General features: G+C 40.1%; 1 protein-coding gene across 13 annotated transcripts in view; it reads right to left on the bottom strand.

The window, feature by feature from the left end:
- Positions 1 to 2,023: 2,023 nt before the first annotated feature.
- The window catches only part of ephb3b (eph receptor B3b), a 60,220-nt gene continuing 42,709 nt past the window's right edge, over positions 2,024 to 19,534 (bottom strand). Inside the window, exons 6-16 of one of the 13 annotated variants that reach the window (XM_088424933.1) lie at positions 17,744 to 17,880; positions 16,976 to 17,138; positions 16,646 to 16,754; positions 15,170 to 15,222; positions 14,552 to 14,791; positions 11,646 to 11,893; positions 10,793 to 11,008; positions 9,861 to 10,046; positions 9,395 to 9,594; positions 6,486 to 6,641; positions 2,024 to 3,520 (exon numbers count right to left, since the gene is read on the bottom strand). In XM_088424933.1, coding sequence (XP_088281059.1) covers positions 3,412 to 3,520; positions 6,486 to 6,641; positions 9,395 to 9,594; positions 9,861 to 10,046; positions 10,793 to 11,008; positions 11,646 to 11,893; positions 14,552 to 14,791; positions 15,170 to 15,222; positions 16,646 to 16,754; positions 16,976 to 17,138; positions 17,744 to 17,880 — 1,817 coding nt within the window. In that variant the 3' untranslated portion in view covers positions 2,024 to 3,411. The remainder of the gene's footprint in view (positions 3,521 to 6,485; positions 6,642 to 9,394; positions 9,595 to 9,860; positions 10,047 to 10,792; positions 11,009 to 11,645; positions 11,894 to 14,551; positions 14,792 to 15,169; positions 15,223 to 16,645; positions 16,755 to 16,975; positions 17,139 to 17,743; positions 17,881 to 19,534) is intronic. The other 12 variants (XM_088424938.1, XM_088424936.1, XM_088424939.1 and 9 more) reach the window with 12 other exon arrangements.

The raw sequence follows: 19,534 nt of genomic DNA, 5'->3' as shown, positions 1-19,534 counted from the left end.
CCCTCCATCCATCAATGTTGCTTTCTTGTGCTCAGTACCAATACATGCTCAAAGTTGCCCAGAGCATTATTGAAATAAACCCTGTAACCATGTTCCTTTAAAGCCCATTCAATGCAGTCCAAATGTGTGTCTAAAGTGAATCTGTTTTGTTGCAAATACAAATCATACACACCAAAAAAATCATACAATCATAAACACCCCAAAAATCCATTATAAAAGCAAAGTCTGGAGAGTGGGTCATGTTTCTTCAAATAATTTAATTGCAAAAGAGTTATTTAAAAATATTTCTACATGAATTTGTCTACGTTTTTCATTTTATGTTTGCCATGTCTAAATATTCTCAACACTCTTCATAGAGAAACTTTAGCGCATATATTTGGTATATCCCATCTTCTTATGATTTGATAAACATTTATAATGCAATGTAAAAATACAGACAGTTGTGAAAAGAGGTCAAGAAAGAACCGAGTAGACACGCATACCGTGAGTGAAAACTGACAACGGAAGCAAAGCCAAAAATGTCGAATAGGGAAAGGTTGTAGTTGCGTTAGCAGTGCATATTATATGATGGACGAGCCAAAAAAGGGCATGTTGGAGTACTTAGAATCAGAATGCTGAAGATATTGAATCCTTTTCAGGTAATTATAAATTACATTATCTTGACACATTCTAATTTTCATGTACAACCCAGAGAACAATTTTTAGCGTAGCTGTTGTATGTATGTTGTGTTGTGTGTGTGTGTGTGTGTGTGTGTGTGTGTATATATATATATATATATATATATATTATATATATATATATATATATACTGTATATAAATATATATACTGTATATATATATATATATATATATATATATATATATATATATATATATATATATATATATATACTGTATATATATATATATATATATATATATATATATATATATATATATATATATATGTGAAAATTGGGATTCCCACATTGTGATAAAATAAATAAGCTTACAGAATAAATGTTTCCTTGTATTTAGCCCTCAAGCTAAACATACCGTTGTAAAAACAAAGAAGCAAATTGTGTTGGATCAAATAACTTTCTTGCTTTGTTGTGCTTTCGTGCTGTTGCCATCAAAGTATATTTTAAAGTTATTCCTGCTTCAATTACTATTTAGCAAGTTTTGTTTTTACAGTTTTGTAAAATATAAACCACGTGGTTGATTTGCATTCCCCCTCTGACTATTAACAATAACCTTTACAAGACATATACATGGCCACTACCTAATATTACAATAGCACATCAATACACACCAAATATATAACATTCACATATGAATGAATTCACCCTCTTAAAGAACTGCCTGTAAGTTGACAACCATGACTTCCCAAATGGTCTTTATGAAATTGATGCAATTATTTAGTAAAATGGAGGCTGCAGGTTTTGGAAGTGTGCGCGCCAAGGCTGTTGATCTGCAGAAGGCTGAGCCGAGACAGGATGATTGCAGGCCAGACAGGAAATGAAGAGAGATAATGATAGGTCAGCCTGCCATATGTCTGTGTTCATGGTGTCCCAGCAAAGTCAGACCGGTTAGGAGCATTAATGGACCTGACAGACAAGACCAATGGGTTTCTCTTCTGACAGCTTCGGATTCTTTGATGAACATCCTCTTGTAAGGAAGTTTATTGAAGATCCTTGCATGGAACTCTTCTCAGGGCTAGTTGAGAAAACGTAATTCAGTTTCACTTAACACTTACTCTATGCTTTACATTCTACATAAAATAGACTATTTAAAGCATTTTGAAATGAAAAATGTACACGCTTTTATTTAGTATAGATTTCGGTTGTTACTTTTCTCTTAGAACGGATCAGCATGAGGATGTAATTTCAATTATTTCTTACTCTTTCTCTTCACCTGCATGCCTTCAAGTCATGTCGCATTACCCCCCAAAAATCTGTTAATTTTTTTTAGTTACTTATCCAATGGTTCTTAAAAACATGTACCGGTCGATTGGAACAAGAACAAAAATACAATATGCGATGTACAGTATATGTCATTTATTTTGTTTAATCATCATCAATTAATCAGCTGAATCCTCTTCGCGTTTCCATCTGATTGTTTCAAGTCCGCTTTCCCAAATGGTCTTTTGATCCATCTGGTAAGTGGTGGCAGGGAAGTGTAGGATAGGGTTTAGGGCACAAATAAATACATAGGGAAGGATGTCAACAAATTAAAACAATAATTTTGATTATTTCGGTATCCAGGTACTAGTAAGTAGAAAGTTGTCCACAATGGGGTTCTCTGCACCTCATATGCATATATATATGTTTCTCCAAAGTTGACTGTTTTTCCATAAAAAAATGAATTTTAACAGTTGTCCACAGAATATAGCATAATTGTTCCAGATATAATTGCTCCTCGTCATGGTTCAGTTCATGCGTAATTTCTCCACAGTGGCAAATAGCGGAAGCTGTATTGTACAGTATACTTGTGTGCAATGTGACACACCTGCACATCCAAGCACACTTAATTACACATACGCCCACACACACTCACAAACACACACACACACTAAAAAGGCCTAGTGGTCTGTCTATTGTGTTGCCACAGTCCTTGTGTCCCCGTCTCACACAATGAGTCCACTTGGGGTATTTCAGTTTGACCAGCCATTATGAAACCACAAATCTCCCTAAAATGTCACAAAGCCAAAAAGAAAAAAAGAGGACTGACAAAAACGGAAAAAGAAAAAGTAACAGTTGATGAGCAAGTGATCCTTATCTTGTAAAAACCCTCCTTCGGGTGCACGTGTCCAACTGTCCTTAAGCATTTGACGAACCTCTGCGATTACCCTGATGTTTTACTTCACTCCATCGTCGTACCTCAGCCTTCTTCAACAAGTGTCCTTTTAGATAACACACCTTCAATATGAAGATGGAGAAAAACACATGCACAGTGAAACAATTCCAGGCTAAGAATTGTCCTCTGTCTCCTTTTAGGTTTTGTCTTCCAGCATGTTCATTGTTTGCAATTAGTTACGTCCATCAAAGCTGTGTTGGGGGGGGCTCTCACATCAGGATCACTGTAACAGTTCGGCTGGTAAAGCCACACTCCCTAAAACACACGTTCATGCAAAGTCAACCTGCACCAGACCCGGTGAGGCTCTCTCAAATGGGATGATTACGCCGACCCCTTTCAGAACACACAACATTGTGATTGAATAGAAAAAAAAGTACATGATGAATAACATAAAACGGGAAGTGGTAGTGGTGAACAACAAAAAGTAAACAAGTTTGAGGCACTGCAAGTCAGTTTTTGTAGTGTCTAATTGGCAGAGATGGGTCAGGCAGCTTGGACTTTTCCATTGGCTCGATCTGGCACGGTTCCTCCCATTTTCAGTCTTGTGACTGCACCACTGTGGATGTGTCTTTCCTCACACCTGGACAGGAAGTGTTTGGTTCATCTGTAATCTCATGTCCTGAATGCTACCCAGAATCTTCTTCTGGTGGCCAGCCAATGTAACTCCTATCCGCAGCAAATCCCTGAATGATAGAGAGAAAGAAAATGAGGAACAAGGGAAAGTGAGTGCAGGTGCTTCGGTCGTAAAACAATAAAACAGGGCAATCATCACAATTCAAACGTTGAACTGTACGTCTAATATCAGTCGCAAGTAAACACGGGCAGGATGATCCACAGGCTTGGTCATCACCCATGAAACACCTCCATCAGTTTAAGTCAACAAAACGGAGAATACTGCTGTTGCTCGGCAGGTGAGCAATAGGGCATGTGTTAAACTGCCAGAAAGTGAAAGCTAATGATTAAATCGCAACCCTAGCTACTGTTAGGCAGCTGGAGTGCAAAGCAGCCTGATATGGCCAAAAGCCTCTATTCCTAAGGTGTTACCATCAAATAGATTTTGTGTTTTCTTTGGTAAACGTTGTAAAGGCTATAAAACCTAATCTCTGTAATTATAATTATTCCGTACCAATAGAGAAGCGTTGCAGACAACAATATAACAAGAAGGCAAAAATTAAGTTTATACCGCGCGCATACTGTATAATCCTTTAATTTTCACAAAAATTGACAATGCACTTTAAAAAAAAATAAAAATACTGCACCTTATGTGTGGATTGCTATACTGTATCCCAGTGCTACAAACACATTATTATACTGTGTGCCTTATTTTTTCCCCACCCCAAAAAATACGAAACAGTGCAAAATCAGTTTGCGTTATTTTAATTTTTTTTTTTGCTCCAACATCTATCATCAGCCAACTTCCTGCAATCTACTTTTTGACGATGGGGCTGTGACCATGCCTGGTTGGGGTGAGCTGAAAATTATGAGCTACTGATACAGTTCAGTACCGCAAGTAACTAGAATAAAAGCTTATTGTTACAAGTAATATTAGCTTGGTCCTCCAACAAACAGCAACTCCAAAACGTTACAGAGCCACTACGACGAGCCCAAACCTTGCAAGATATCTTTACGATGGATAAATCAATAAAGCACAACACAGTTACTGTAACTGAGTTTTATTGCTCTCGTTATTGAAAATATAGGGAGAGCAATGTAAACATTTAAAAGTGCTTTTGGTGAAATTAATAGTCTAATAGTCTACTATCTGTAGCCTGTTACATACTATATCTTCCGTTATCTTTTAGCCTCGTTGTTTGCATCTGTGTTCTTTATTTTTTTTCTTTTTTTCATGTCATGTGATGTCATGCGTTCCAACAATACTTCCTTCATGATTGACGCATTGAGCACCCCAGTCTATTCTCACCATGTCACAAAGCTGTAACATGAGTGATCTGATTAACGGAATCGGGAATGTAAACGGCAGACAGGAATAGATCAGGTCACATGTGAGCAGGTAACCAGAGATCTTTATTCAGAACAATTTAAATCGTAATGTCAAAAATGTCTCTATGTAAACAGCGGTAAGGATATTATTTTTTAATATGAGTAAAAGGGCATTACACTTATTTAGTGCTTGTCTACATACCCCAGATACTGAGTGCTCACATTGACAACTCATTTACCTACCAAATTCAAACACCAATGGTGGTAAACTACATTATGTAGTTACAGCTGCCCTGGGGGAGAACGACAGAGGCAAGGCTGCCATGTTGTGCCCATGACCCCTCTGATCAACCACTGGATTGGATTCGTGGCTATTAATACTTTTAGTAACCAATATGTTCTGCCGCATAGTCTTAGAAGCTCAAGGAATAAAGCAATTGACTTCAATTCTCTCTGAAACGCAATACCAAAAATGAATATTCCAGTATTCAAAAAAGACATTTAGATTCTATAGTTGAGAATCTTAGTTTTGCAAAAACCTTAATACGTGAAAAGATACACCGTTTTTCTCATTTGAACCCTTTGTCCCCAAAAGAATGTACACATCCCTGTGTTGGAGACAATGGTCACAATTTTGCTGAGAAAAGCTGAATTTCAAATTGATATCAAACAAAATCCACTCTACAGTTTGATGGCAGTATGAGGTATGAACACTTATTTTAATGTTTGATGTAATATATCGATGTTTCCATCCAGGTAAATACGCCAATTTAAAAGACCTGAGAGAGTGCATCATCTTCATTACTTGGGAGAATGTAATCCAATCCCTGTGGGGCAACGATTAGTTTACTGTTGGGGCTCTGCCACAGTCTGTGTCCTCTCCGTTCAATCACACACAAGTACAGGATAATCTAATATTACACTCAAATATCTAACACTATGCTTGACTCAGGGACTTTTGGAATTACGTGAACTCAACTTGCAAAAGGAGCACGTCCATGAGCGAACTCATATTCACACTACTTGTTCATCCTCTCCAAAGCTCAGTGAGGGCGTATCACTGCAATTACGCACAAATACAGTAAGGTTTTTGTTTTTTCATTGTTTGTCATCCCCATCAGCAGTGTGACAGAGGATGAAATGATAATAAATGGATGCCATTAGAGGAATTACTGGCCATTTGGGGCAACAGAGAGCCACAGTACACCACACCTGTCAGCCTGACCAAATTGAAACAAATTACCCCCACCTCTAGTGCCTATTATGTGGCTAATGGGGAGGATTTATTTATCATTACAATCCTAATTCATTTACTTGATCATCACCGGTCTCCTATTTTCATGAGTTCCATTACATAATTTCCTCTTTGTAAACAGCAGAAGGAGGCAGGAGAATTTTCAAGGTCAACAATTAGTTGCTTGATGGGAACACAGACAAAATGTGTGGGATTTTCCTGTAACTTTTTAAAAGATGATTTGAAAATGGGGCAGAGTGAAGCAATTCTGACTGTCACTATGTGAGGTGTGCTATATATTTTTCAAAGTTACTCCACGACTGCTTCTTGACTATCATCACCTCCTCATCACGTTTAATTTAGCTATGAGCCGTTTGTAGAATTCTGGCTAGGTCAGGTCACAATCCACACAGTTTTTATTCAACGTCAGATCGATGACTTGAGGCCTGACTAACAGAAACGACGCCACTCACTCTGCTGTCATCTGGGCAACCAGGTCAAAGGAAGCAAATCCGGCATTGATGAAATTGTCATGGTAGCGGCTCATCTTGATGGCGTCCAGCCAGTCTCCCACAGTGGTGAAAGTTGTATAGTCTGGCACGCAACGGTCAAGCAAGGGTTGGGATACCCTGCATGGTGGAAGGCAGATAAGGAGGAGAGAGAAAGAGAGAGAGGGTTAAGGTGGTAACTCCATTGCCTCTATCGGCCAACCTAACACCCCCAAAATGCCTCCCTGCTGAGCGCCACCTCACCACCTCTCCTCTTCTCTCCTCTCCTCTCCGCCACATGTCATGAGTTGTGCATGTATGTGGGGTGGATAGAGCTAGCTCGGTTAAATTTGGATGGGTGGAGAGACTGGCTGGAGGTTTGGTTGGTGGATGCTCGCGCTGCAGCAGGTGAGGGGAGGTGTATGTTCACAAATGATATTTTAGAAATGATATACTTATAGGATTAATATGTGGAGTATTTTTTGGAATGGAGTTACAAAGAGAAAAGTTGGTCAGTTGGTCTTTAATGATGGTAGGACAACTGTCCCTCGTATATACATACAGATACAGTTGCACCCAGGAAAAGTCAGACAAATTCTGAGACATCGTAAATGTTGTTTTTATGTCTTGCGAGTGAAATTATGTTACACTGGGAAAAATTGAATTTCTGTGGGTAGTTGTGGGATTGGAACGATGAAGAGATGGGTGTGGATGGACCAACCCCTTGAATGAGGAGCTGGAATCCACAAAAGATAAGAATGAATATCTGAGATGGAAAATGCCATTTGAAGGTACAGCTTCCAATCATATTTTTAAAAATTCTGCAGGGTTTTGGAGTGTGCTCAAAAAGGTTGACTGAGATAGTGTTTAAAAAAAACACTGCAAAACCCAGGACATATACACACGTAAACTTCGTTCACTTGTGTGTGTGACAGCAGTGCGCAATTGAGTTCACAAAAATATGATTAAATGTCTTTCAATATATGGGGTGTAAAAGTAATGTTTGAAAGAAACTATTCAATATGATTTGGACAATGAATCCATTCAATGCATCACAATTCAAGATGGTATGCAAAGATTTCTTTTTTTTTGTCAGTTAATATGGCAATTTTTTTCAGTTAGTTTGGCTCGGTGGAAGAGTGGTTGGTACGTCCGTCTCACAGTTCAGAATCCAGAGTTCAATTCCACCTCACTCTGGCCTATGTGAGTAGAGTTCGCATTTTCTCCCTCGAGCCCACATGGGTGTTCTCCGGGGACTCCGGCTTCCTCCCACATTCATAAATATATTTTTTATTTTTATATATATATATATATATATTCTTCACATGATATACTCAGATTTATTGCTTTATTGCTGCAATGTTTTGTGTAATCCTTACTGTATTCCACATTTAGCTAACAACGACCCCTCTTCTAAGTCCACCTTTTAAAGAACAACTCAAGGTCCTTTGCTGATCAATGCTCCATCTAGGCAGCCCACCTTGGAAGTTTATTAAAACTGTAACAATTCAGAGGAAAGTGCAGCAGAGGAAGAAGAAGAGGACAAGAGTTAGGGGGAGGTGTGTTGAGGGAGAGTTTGAAGAGAGAAAGAACATAGGGGCAGCCAGAGAGAAAGAGCACTACTGTCTCTCCTCTCTGCTCTGTTGATTCCTGTCATCTTTTTGATGGCATTAGATTCATTAACAATTAAAAGAGGAATGAAGAATGGTGGAAAAAAATAGAACAGGCAAAGAACTGTAGCTAATAACTGTGATACAGTGGCTCCATTGAGTGGTGTAGATTGAGTGATTTTTAATAAGAGCTACACTTCGCTGCTCAAGGCCTCGGGGCTGCGGTTAAAGCCAAACCAGGGTTGTTCTTTAATGGGGTATTGTTGGTTCTCCTTCTCTAAAGTTAGCTTCAAATAGATCCAGTATGTTGCTGGCCACATTTAATTAACCAGTTGACACACATCAGGATCAGAGGCCGACGATGTCCGACTCTCCACAATGGCCAGGTCTAATACGCCGAGATCTGTTTCAGTTTCTCCAAACCTAAGTCATTATTTTTTTAAGCCAGAAAAGCAGTGGCTATTGGACATTTCTGTTTGTGAATCTTTAGAGACGAGCAGCAGTTGAAAGAGATAAGCATAAATGGCCAAATTCAATAGGAAACACAAGTCTAGTGTTGAAAATACTATTGCTCATTACTCTGACCACCTACGGTGCAGTCTGTAATGATGTCAAACATGACGATTTTACATGAGTCAAAGAACTTTTTTGTCAAACTGTGTTAGGTACCCCCCCAGCTAGCCTTCAATGCCAAACAGGACAACCAACTCTCCCTGTTGCAGATTTGTCGGCTAGAGGCCACCTCTCTGCTGGCCCGTTTTAAATCTTGTTAGTGGCTAATTAAAAGGCGCTCCCATCTTCTTTTTGCATCGCCTTAATCGAGCTAATTAACCGCAAGCGTAATCTTCTAAGAACGGTGCTACTGAGGCCAACCGAGACCCCTGTTTCCCCCTTGAGCACAACCCAGGATTTTGCAGACCTCCCTCAGGACAAAAAGACCCTGATGCAGGGACAGTTAGGTAGGTCACCCCCTCCCCAATCACTCAAACTCTGCTGCCTTAGAACATTCCAACTCTTTCCAAGAAACTGCATGTGCCTAACGGCAGTGATTGTGCATGTGGCACAATCATTCCATTTAGATACACATACTGGCCCATATCCTGGAAAATGTTGATTAGTGATTTAAAAGATAGAATACACTATTGCAGGAGCTCTGGGTTATGTGTAAGTAGTACAAAATATCTTAAGATTTGCATGAATGAATCTGATCCGGCTATCTTGGCGTTTTAGGGGAGCAAAGCACACCTTAATTCCTGCTATCTCGCAACCAATCTTCCTACTTACCCAGTAGACTGTGTGCTGTTAGTGACCACTTTAAGGCTGGCGGCATTGCGGATAAGTTTATCCAGGGTAGCAACAATCTGGGTGAATTTTGGCCGGAGGTTGCGCTCTTTCACCCAGCAGTCTAACATGAGCTGATGTAGTGCCGTGGGGCAGTCCATTGGCGGAGGCAGTCGATAGTCCTGCTCCACTGCATTTATCACCTGTGGATACAAAAGAAACAGCGGTGACCCCGCTTGCAAAGTACTTTGTAGAAGAAAGATGAAAAAAGACTCAAATAATTAACACAAGAGAAAAGCTAATCAAGGAAAGCCTATGAGAGAAAGAGGTACAGTAGTTGTGGGTAGGCTGAAATGGGAGTAATGTTCAAAAAGGCAGAACATATTGAATAGTTTTACAACGCAATGTACTTAAACAAAAATCTTCGACAGTCTTAAACACATCTGCGCATGTCATTTTCTGATCTTACATCTTGATTGCTCATGTCCCAATACGGCCGCTCTCCATATGACATCACTTCCCACATGACAATGCCGTAGCTCCAGACATCACTTGCTGAGGTGAACTTCCTGTAGGCAATTGCCTCCGGAGCCGTCCATCGAATAGGGATCTTTCCTCCCTGTGGATATGCGAATGAGTAGGTGAGCATGAAATACTGGAGGGATGGAGCACAAACACAGAGTCACACACATACAAGAGGAAAAGAGAGGGTGAGATAAATGCAATCTGAGGAAACGGTTAGGCACAAACACAAGGGTGCAAGGCGTACAACACACCAGGTTAGTAGCATGGCTACTAAACAATGACATGAAGGAACATATAAACTTTGGATAACAACGATATGTACAACATGTCGAAAACATATGGCAAATAATTTCTACAGATTAGCTAAAAATAGATGATGCGTTTTTCCCACTGAACCAAACCAACCCTCAAATAAAGTACAAGTGGAAGTTGCTAGCTGTCATTAAATGAGTTACTGTGAGTGTTGAAAAAGGCGGAAAAAATGTATAGTGGCAATGATTGGAGAGTACACTGCAAAGGGTGTGGAACATAAAAATGTCATGTTAAAATAAGGAGCAGTGCAAAGCAGGGTGTACAAAACTGGACTATGATTTCCCCCGAAACATCAGTGAGAACATATTGGAGCCTCTTTTAGTTCTGCAGTTCAAACGGAGATCCAAGACCCTCCCCAGTATGCCTCAGTAGAAATCATGTTGGTGATGCCAAGAGGAAGTCACATGCTACACTCTTATGGAATACATTTGTGAGTTTGGCTCAGATGTAAAATGTATTTATTAATACATGAATTATTTAAGTAAAAATGTCAGATGCAGCACAAATACACGCACACCCTCTCTCTCACACACACACACATACACACACAATGTAGGAGCTTACCAGTGAGCTTGTGTAGGTAGGGTCTGTAGGGTCATCCTCAAGGAAACGAGATAAGCCAAAGTCAGACACCTTGCACACCAGGTTACTGTTGACCAGGATGTTACGGGCAGCCAAGTCTCTGTGCACGTAATTCATATCTGACAGGTACTTCATGCCTGCTGCGATGCCACGCAGCATGCCGACCAGCTGAATCACTGTGAATTGCCCATCATTGAGCTGGCAAAGAGAAAAAAAATAACATAGATGAACTGGATTGAAAGAAAAAGGGTTGCTGTATTTTTTCTGTGTCATTCACAGACAAAATAAAAAAATAAAATACAATCTAAAAACGTGCCTTATAATCAGGTGTGCCTTAGGTATGGATGTCGAAAAGATGTTTACTAAAGTTTGACTCATTTACTGTGCTGCTTTGTTTCTCTTAATGTGCAGTAAGGCTGCAGCTATTGCTTATTTTTGGTATTCTGATATCCTATAAATGGTTGAGATGAAATATCAATATCATATCATTGTTTAAGAATATAAAACTAGATATATCACAATACTATAACTATTACAAACACAGAAGGCAAAATAACCCATTCCTACTTAATTATGAATGATGTCTATCACACAAGCCTCCTGTATACGGAACACTTGAACACTGCTTATTAGCACATAATTCATCTGAGCCATCGATGAACATTGGCAACATTTGTCTCTGTCACAATACATATAAACTAAGACTTCAAATCAGCACTACAAATCAAATAAATAACAGCAGATTTGAGTGCAAGTATTTGCAGAGGAAGCACGAATGAAACAAAATAGCAGATGAATCAAAAACCGAAATTGAATGTATCAGGTTTTTCCTTACCCTTAGGAATGAATCCAGAGCTCCATTTTCCATGAATTCAGTTACAATCATCACCGGTCGACTTTTGGTCACCACCCCTTCCAAGCGGATTATATTGGGGTGGTCAAACTGGCCCATGATGGATGCCTCTGAGAGAAAGTCTCGCCTCTGACGGTCAGTGTAGCCCACTTTGAGAGTCTTGATGGCAACAATTATCTCACGGCGGCCAGGCAGCTTGAGGCGACCACGGCATACCTCACCAAACTCTCCTGCGAGGGCCCAGGTGGTGACAGCCAGAAAGAAACAGCAAAGGAGAGGAACGATGGAAAAAGAGAGAGAGAGAGACAAAGGGCGGGGAGAGATGTATGATGGAAGAGTGGAGGAAAGTGGGGGAGAAGAGGGCAGAGGGGACAATTAACTGGTTAGAACCAAGGAACCGGGGAAGGGCAGCAGGTGTGGGACAAGGGCAATTGCACAAGAAAGCCAGGACTCGAGGCCATAATCAAAGGACGGTGATGATGGAGGAGCATATATCGATTATATGCGGATTAACTAAAGCGTTTGATGCACAATGTGAGTTAATGCAGAAAGATAAATAATGGCATGATGTGATGGTGAAAAAATGGGATTGGGGAGTGATTAGGTAGCTCGTCATTTACAGGGGTGAGTGGAACTGAACTTTGGAAGGTTTGGAGAAGTATGCACAGGAGGAGGAGATAGGTGGAGATAGAAGTTTCGGCGTTGTGGGAGTGGTGGATGGTTTGCATTTTGATTCTACACCAAGCGTGATGGTGGTAATGCGTGTCAAAAGGAGTCAAAAAGTGGCAAAGTGGAGGAGGTTGTGGGCAACGGAGGCAGGAATGTAAGGATGGAGGAGGGGAATTAGGTAGAGGAGGGGGACATGGAAGACGGGGTTGTCACTGCAAATGCTGGGAAGCAACGGGTTTCAAGTAGTAGCCTCTGCAGCAGGTTGTAGTAGTAGCAGTAGTAATGGTAGTAGCAGAAGTGGTTGTAGGAAATCCTTTTTCTGCCATCACAACACCCTCTATTTTGGCTCAGATACAGGAAGAGAAATCAATCTCAATTGGTACAATCCTGCAGTATTTTATAAAATATATTAAATTGAGTAAAATGAATTTGTTGACCATTTATACCACGACATAAAATGTCAGGGAAGGCTCTTCGAGGAAGGAACTATTCAGAAGAAGTAGTATGTGCAAGGATTACATGTCAAAGTAAAACAAACTTGACTGAATGTATTCTCAAATGGCTAAAGAGGAATCCAACCAATTTTGGCAATGGGGTCGGTATAATATCCTGCCCCTTTCAAAAATACCTTTTACTCCAGGGGAATTTGTGGCTAAAGTTCTATAAGTCAATGCTACCCTGTAACTAAACACGTTAGGGTAATTGTATTAGAGCCCACATTTGCCTCGGGAAATGCTTCATAGAACAAATGACAACATTTGACAAAGTACAAGCATCTGACTGTATGTGGTTTTTAACATTTGAATCCCTCAGTTTAAATACATTTAACAGGAAAGCCCAAACTGAAAGTATTGTGGAACCAAGTTACCATTAGCTTCACTGTTGGTTTCCTTTGAGTCTTGAGACTGTTAAACTAAAAAATATTATATATATATATATATATATATATATATATATATATATATATAGATATATATATCCCATCCTTGCACACCTACTCTCTAGTCTCCTGGAATGATTTCACAAAGATTCAATTAAGACTAGATAATGGATTTAATATATGTGCAGCAAATGTGTTTCATAATTAGGAGCTCCACAAAAGTCAATGACTATTTGTGTTGGCTTCAAATTTGACTTTGGCACTTTGGCAGATGTCGTCAATGTTTCAAAGCACAGCTGTGGCGATATCAGCGTCTATGGTCATTAATTAGTCACCCTTGTCATTATGGTCATGTACTGTACTGTAATGGTCACCTTTTGTCATTTTTGTACATTTATCACAAGTCATTCAGGGTCCTGCATTTACTTCTGTGGCTGGTTTGTTCCTTGATGTAGCAGGTGCCATGCAGTTATCATGGTTGTTTAGTTTGCTTTTTGTTATTTAGGATTGCTGTCTGACAGGCATAAACCCTGGGCTTTTAATAACACGTCAGAACTTCAGCAAGCTTTAAAGCTTCACGTCAAGCTGGTTTACCATTCTCTAATCTAGTTTCCGAGCCTGGTTTTTCCAGTATTTCCAAGTCTAGTTTCCGAGTTGAGTTTTCGGATGCACGTTCTGGTTATGTTGGATGTCTATAAAAACTTTATAATTTTCCATTTATGTATCCCGACTGTTTCCGGTTCCAAATACCGCACCAAAAAGAATTCAAACATCTACACTTTCTATGAAAGTTGTAACTCTGTGGTCAGTTATACATTATATTGCATTCCTTTAAATCTTTCATATTTTTTACAATTATGAAAAGAATAAGAGCATGTGACAAAAGGTTTGTGATAGTTTATGCGTGCTTTATCTTTTGCCCTTTCTGCAACTTAATGTCTTAAAATTAGCAAAAACAATAGAATTGCTTTGTGTATAGTAAATAATGACCTTTTTGGCTTGCATGGACATAAATGATGCAATTGTTTTTGCAGTAAAGAAGCGTGAAGCTTTTATAATGAATTTGATACAGATTGATACCCTGTTTTGGGTCTGTACATGAAAGCTCTTTGTGAAACCAATCCAAGAACTGGACTCAAATTTCCCAACACAAGTGAAACAACCATCTTAAATAATGGGTGGTACATTTGCCTAAATGAAAAAAAAAGAACGTTGAAATCAGGGTGCCTCTAAAAATCACATCTAATTTAATAATCAGATTTAGCTGGAGAAATCTACGAGACGAGAGAGGAACTTTGAAGAGGTGACAGGCCAGATGGAGAAGGGGGTAAGGGCATACCGATGAATTGAGTGAAAGTACCGCTTGGTGTGAAGTCCTCTAACGGTATGGCCTGGAGGTGACTAGCAGTCTTCCCCCTGTAGCTCAGGAGCTTTGGTGGGTTACCTGCGCCGATGACCTCCTCGATCTTCACGCAGGAGACATCAATCTCTTTGGCAAACTCCCTCACGGCTTCATTGGGATCCTCATAGGTGAACGGGTCAATGTAGACCTTCATTCCCGGAGTGACTATTGGGGATTCAGTGGCAAGAACGGGAGAGTGAATCTATGTTGCAAAATACAGTTCAATAGTTGTATATGCCGACACCCAGCAGTGCTGGTCAATTTAGCTTGGTGCAATCATTCAATTGGTTTTGCCGCAATCAGCAACAGAGGTAAAAATCCCTTGTCAAACAATCATAATGCAACAGTTTCCCTCGTTTCTCCCTTTAGGTACCCTGGCTTGTATCATAGAGAAGGGTACCAAATAACAGCAGTAAGTTAATTTAGCATTCCAGACAACTTAATTAAACAGAATAGTCCTCATAGTGGTGCACTCCAAACATAAAATGGCATTTTTTTTTTAATTATTCGTGACCAAAGGGGGAAAAAAAACATTGCAACAGATAAGATACTTACTGTATTGCTGTAGTTTCTCAGTGTATTCTGACTCTGAACCATTCCTTTGCTTTCTGTTAAAATAATAAAATTAATTAATAATGTGGGGAGTAACAAGATGAAAATATGATGACACTGTGGATACAGATAACGATTGATGTCTGGAATAGCATAAACACACTCTGCTTTGGACACCGAAAACATTTGATACAGATTGCATCAAAAGCAGTCTGCTGTTACGACATGTCTGAAACAGCAAGTGAAACTTCATTCTCTGTGCTTTCAACATGAGCAGCTTTGAGAAACAGACTCAAACGGTTTGCCTTTCTTATACTTTCCTCAAACGGTTTAATTTGTTTCGCTCTCTTGCTGTGTTTTTATTCCACTCTATAGTTTTACCCCCCCCAACCATTTCTCTCCTGTTAGCTACTTTCCATTTTACCCAATCTGTACTCAGAGAGGTTGGATAGTGGCAACAAAAATGATAGCATAGCGTGGGGGCAGGTTTTTTTTTAAATTACATCTTCCTTTGTTGTGTAACCAGTAACCAGGGCAATAATACCCGGTGGTGATTTGCATCTTATTTAAAATTCTAATTCTAGTTCCGGAATGCACCGAAGCCCGGCGTTTTTTTGTGTTATTATTTTCTCGGTGTTCTTTTATGGCATTCGGAGCAGTAGTTAAGCTGAGACCCTGCGAGAGACACAATGAAACGGTGTGAACACAGGAGAGTAGAGAGGCAGGAGGGTTGAGCGGAGGGGGAGTCTGGGAGATTATTATTCATTGTAGCGTGACCGATGCCCACGCTTGTCAGCCACTGCCTGAACAGGCTTGAGAAGGAAACTGAGTGGGCGCCTGTCGGTGGTTGGTGCCAACCTTTCACACATATATTTGCGCACGTGACCGTCTGCTTGACAAAAAAGTTGTGTAAGGATAAATATGTTTATAGCGATGTAATGTTCCACTTTGTGAAAAGTGTGAAGAGCAGCATTTATCCTCCGAATACTCTAAAAAGGACCCTGCAGACAATGGCCCACCTAGGTTCTTTGTGGGCAGAAAGCTGTACAGTGTGCTGAGATTGGAGCTCAAGCTCCATCATGTCCAGTGTGTGAAGGGATGTTTTAATCAAAGATGTTTACTATTCACAGACTCACAAGACTGTCTGGTATTCAGTGGCCTTTTAGGTGGCACACGGCAAGCAATCCACTGAGACTCTCCTGGGATGGATCGGAAGACATGTAAACAAAGTTGACATTTGAAGCTATCTCTGTTCATTCAAGTTGAACTGAAAACGTCCTCTGCAAAAATTCTGAAAAAGCCATTTCGTCAAACTGTAATGATTTTCAGAATTGCTCCGCCTCATCAACCCTTTCATCCAATCCTATATTGTATGTTGATTGACAGTGTTATGTGTGAGTGTGTTTTTCCTTTAACATATAAAGTATATATATATATATATATATATATATATATATATATATATATATGTATATCTACCTGAGGCAGACGATTGCGATGACCACAACAGCAATAATGAAGACGAAGACGGCAGTGGCTGATCCTACGATGAGGGGTAGTTGCTCTTGCCACAGTTTTGGTGCGTCAGCTAGACAGTCAAGGAGAAAGAATTGCAATTTATGCACATATAGGCTTCTACAGTTTGCCTCTTACACCAATGCACATTGATTTTGGATGCAAATTTGGTGTAGTATCATCAAGCCCTACCATTCTTTAAACCTTCAGCATTACCAGGTATACTATCAGCATCATGGAGGTTTAGCTGCTAAGACCCAAATACCCCCAGAAATGTGTATGAATGTGACATACTTTGCAGGTTGGTACTGAAGTCAGCTGCACTGCTATAACGGCCATAGCCAGCCACTGTTCGTGCACGGACTTGAACCACATAAGGCGTACCAGCCTTGAGTCCTTCGATGCGGGCATTGCTCCGTTGGGCCGTCATTGTATGAGCAATGGCTTCACCCTGATCCTGCAGAGAGACATAGCCAATGATGAACACTAGTGAAAAACATCATAAGATCCCTAGCTTGTCTCATTAATCCTTATCCCACTTCAATGAGCTACTGCTCCTAGCATGGTTGACCAATTTCACTTTGTTAACTGGAGTAAAGGGAATGAAAAAGTAAGAAGCAGAAATGGTGAGACATGTTATAGCTGGCTTGCTAATCCATTGGGACGAGGGCAAGACGACAAACAGCAGATATACACTGAATGCCTTTGTTTACTCCCTGTGGCACTTCCAGTCACAGTTCTGTGCACCCTTGAAATATAATTTCTAATGGAAGGATGGAGAGAAAAAAGACTCTGGGTAATATGGAAGGCAAAGAGGAAGAAGAAGAATCAGCGGCATACAGAGAGCCAGGGCAAAATGGTGACACAAAATACCAAGGCGGGGAGGGAATGAAAGAGGGGAATAATTCAGGGAGGATTATGCTAACAAAGATTGGAAATAGTGACTTGCTTTGTTCCAACCATGTGTTTATCAGCAATTTTATTGTTTCCCTCATTTGCAAATGCACATATGACATGGTGACCATGAGTGTCAGTGAAATTGGATAGAATTAGAGGACTTACATTTCTGCTTACCTTCTCATGGTACTTAATCTCATAATCCAGAATGATTCCGTTGGGTTTTTCTGGAGGGAGCCAGGACAAACTCATGGTACTTGCTGTGGCTGCCATCAGGTGAACTGTGGGTACTGCAGACGGTGCTACGGAAGACAAAATGAACAAGACGAAACACATTATGTCAGACTTTTATTTGGATAACTAAAGTCTTAAGCTATTGTGTACTCAGAGAAGTGAAGTGTTGAACCTAGTAAAACCAGTCACCACCATTACGCAGGAAACTTAAGAGGACTTAAAGAGGTAGGGAGAGGATTCTGAAATGGAAAATATAAAACCACACAAAAGTGGAAACTGCATGGATCATTGATCCAAATTCGGGCGTTATGATATACCTCATATATTATCAAAGAAACACATTATATCAAAGAGCTGAGTTTTTAGGCTTGACCTTTTCAAATTAAGTGATCATGGTCACAATCTCTGGTCGCTCTTCTCAATTTAGGTAAGATCTGTACATCGAACTCACTCTCTGCTACATGTCAGCCTTTGTTACATAATTTGAAGGGTCTCTCCATGAGACTAACATCTCCCCTTTTCAATGCTTAAACCTTCCTTTGACATTTTACAGTTTCTCAGTCTTAACTTTTTATCACCATCGCAGCATAGCATCACCCCTTTGTCTTAAACCGTCTTCTTTTCCTCACCAACATACAAGCTGTGTAGGCTCCCTATCCTTGTTAAAACAGGGGATGCAAACCCCAGTTTTTTTGTTCTTTGATCCCCCGCCCTTTGCATTTTTCTACTCCAAATCCAGCTTGTGTCTGAGGTCAGGCATCCCTCTATTCCTTCTCTCCCCTCCTTCCCTTCCCCGAAGCCTTTTTTTCCCAGTCTTTATGCCCCCCCAAGCCACCCTATTCTAGACCTCCGCCACACCTCTTTCTTTCTCAAAAGACAATGCTTCCAGAGTAGATCCCCTGCTTACTCCTGCCAGGGGATTAAGCTCTGTCCTGCAGAAGCAGATGCAGAAGTAACCATGGAGGTGGCCTCCCTGGCTTATCACCACCCTTGTATTTATTTTGGTTCTTAGAGTTGAATGCACATTTGGGAAGGTCTTAGGTCTACACTGGTAATAATCTAATCACAGATGATGCACTCTTGCCCCTTTTTTACTCTCTTCCTACTCTGGTCTGACCTAGGCTACCATGAATAGACACTGGGTTCTGTCCTTATAGTGAGGCACCCCTCATAAAACAATGAGGGCCTATCATAAGCAACTATGGAACCCTCGGGTCCAATATCCAAGAAGAGAAGCCATTCCCACAGCATCTTTGAGAAGCGCATAGGCTCAAGGGTAAAGGACAAGACTACAGAGAAAAGATGATGAGGGGGATGGGGCCACAAATAATCCTTTATGTTGTCTAAGCCAACAGAAAAAGGAAATTTAACAAAGCGACCAAATATATCCAAAGCTGAACTTAAGACCCAAGCAAAAACCTTAACAAAGAGCAATTCTTCAGACTGTCACCAAATTGACCATGCTAGACTGATCTTTTTAATAATAATAATACAAATAATAATAATCATCATCATCATCATCATTATTATCATAATCAATATAACTATATAATGTGTATGCCTGGTGTCTACTTTGAAATGTCTTTACTAATCCAGCAATCTTCTCTGCAAACGCAAACAAAACAAAAGAGTGACTGATTACATTGACCTACTTACGGGTGTTGCTGTAGGCTGGTGGAGCAGTGAGTTAGGAACAGTTGGCTGCTAGAATATTGAGAGTTC

Source organism: Hippichthys cyanospilos, chromosome 10, assembly GCF_059441005.1.
Source record: "Hippichthys cyanospilos isolate Australia breed blue-spotted pipefish chromosome 10, RoL_Hcya_1.0, whole genome shotgun sequence".
NCBI lineage: Eukaryota > Metazoa > Chordata > Actinopteri > Syngnathiformes > Syngnathidae > Hippichthys > Hippichthys cyanospilos.
Note: the sequence above shows the minus strand (reverse complement) of the source record. Positions and strands in the feature narration are given on the sequence as shown.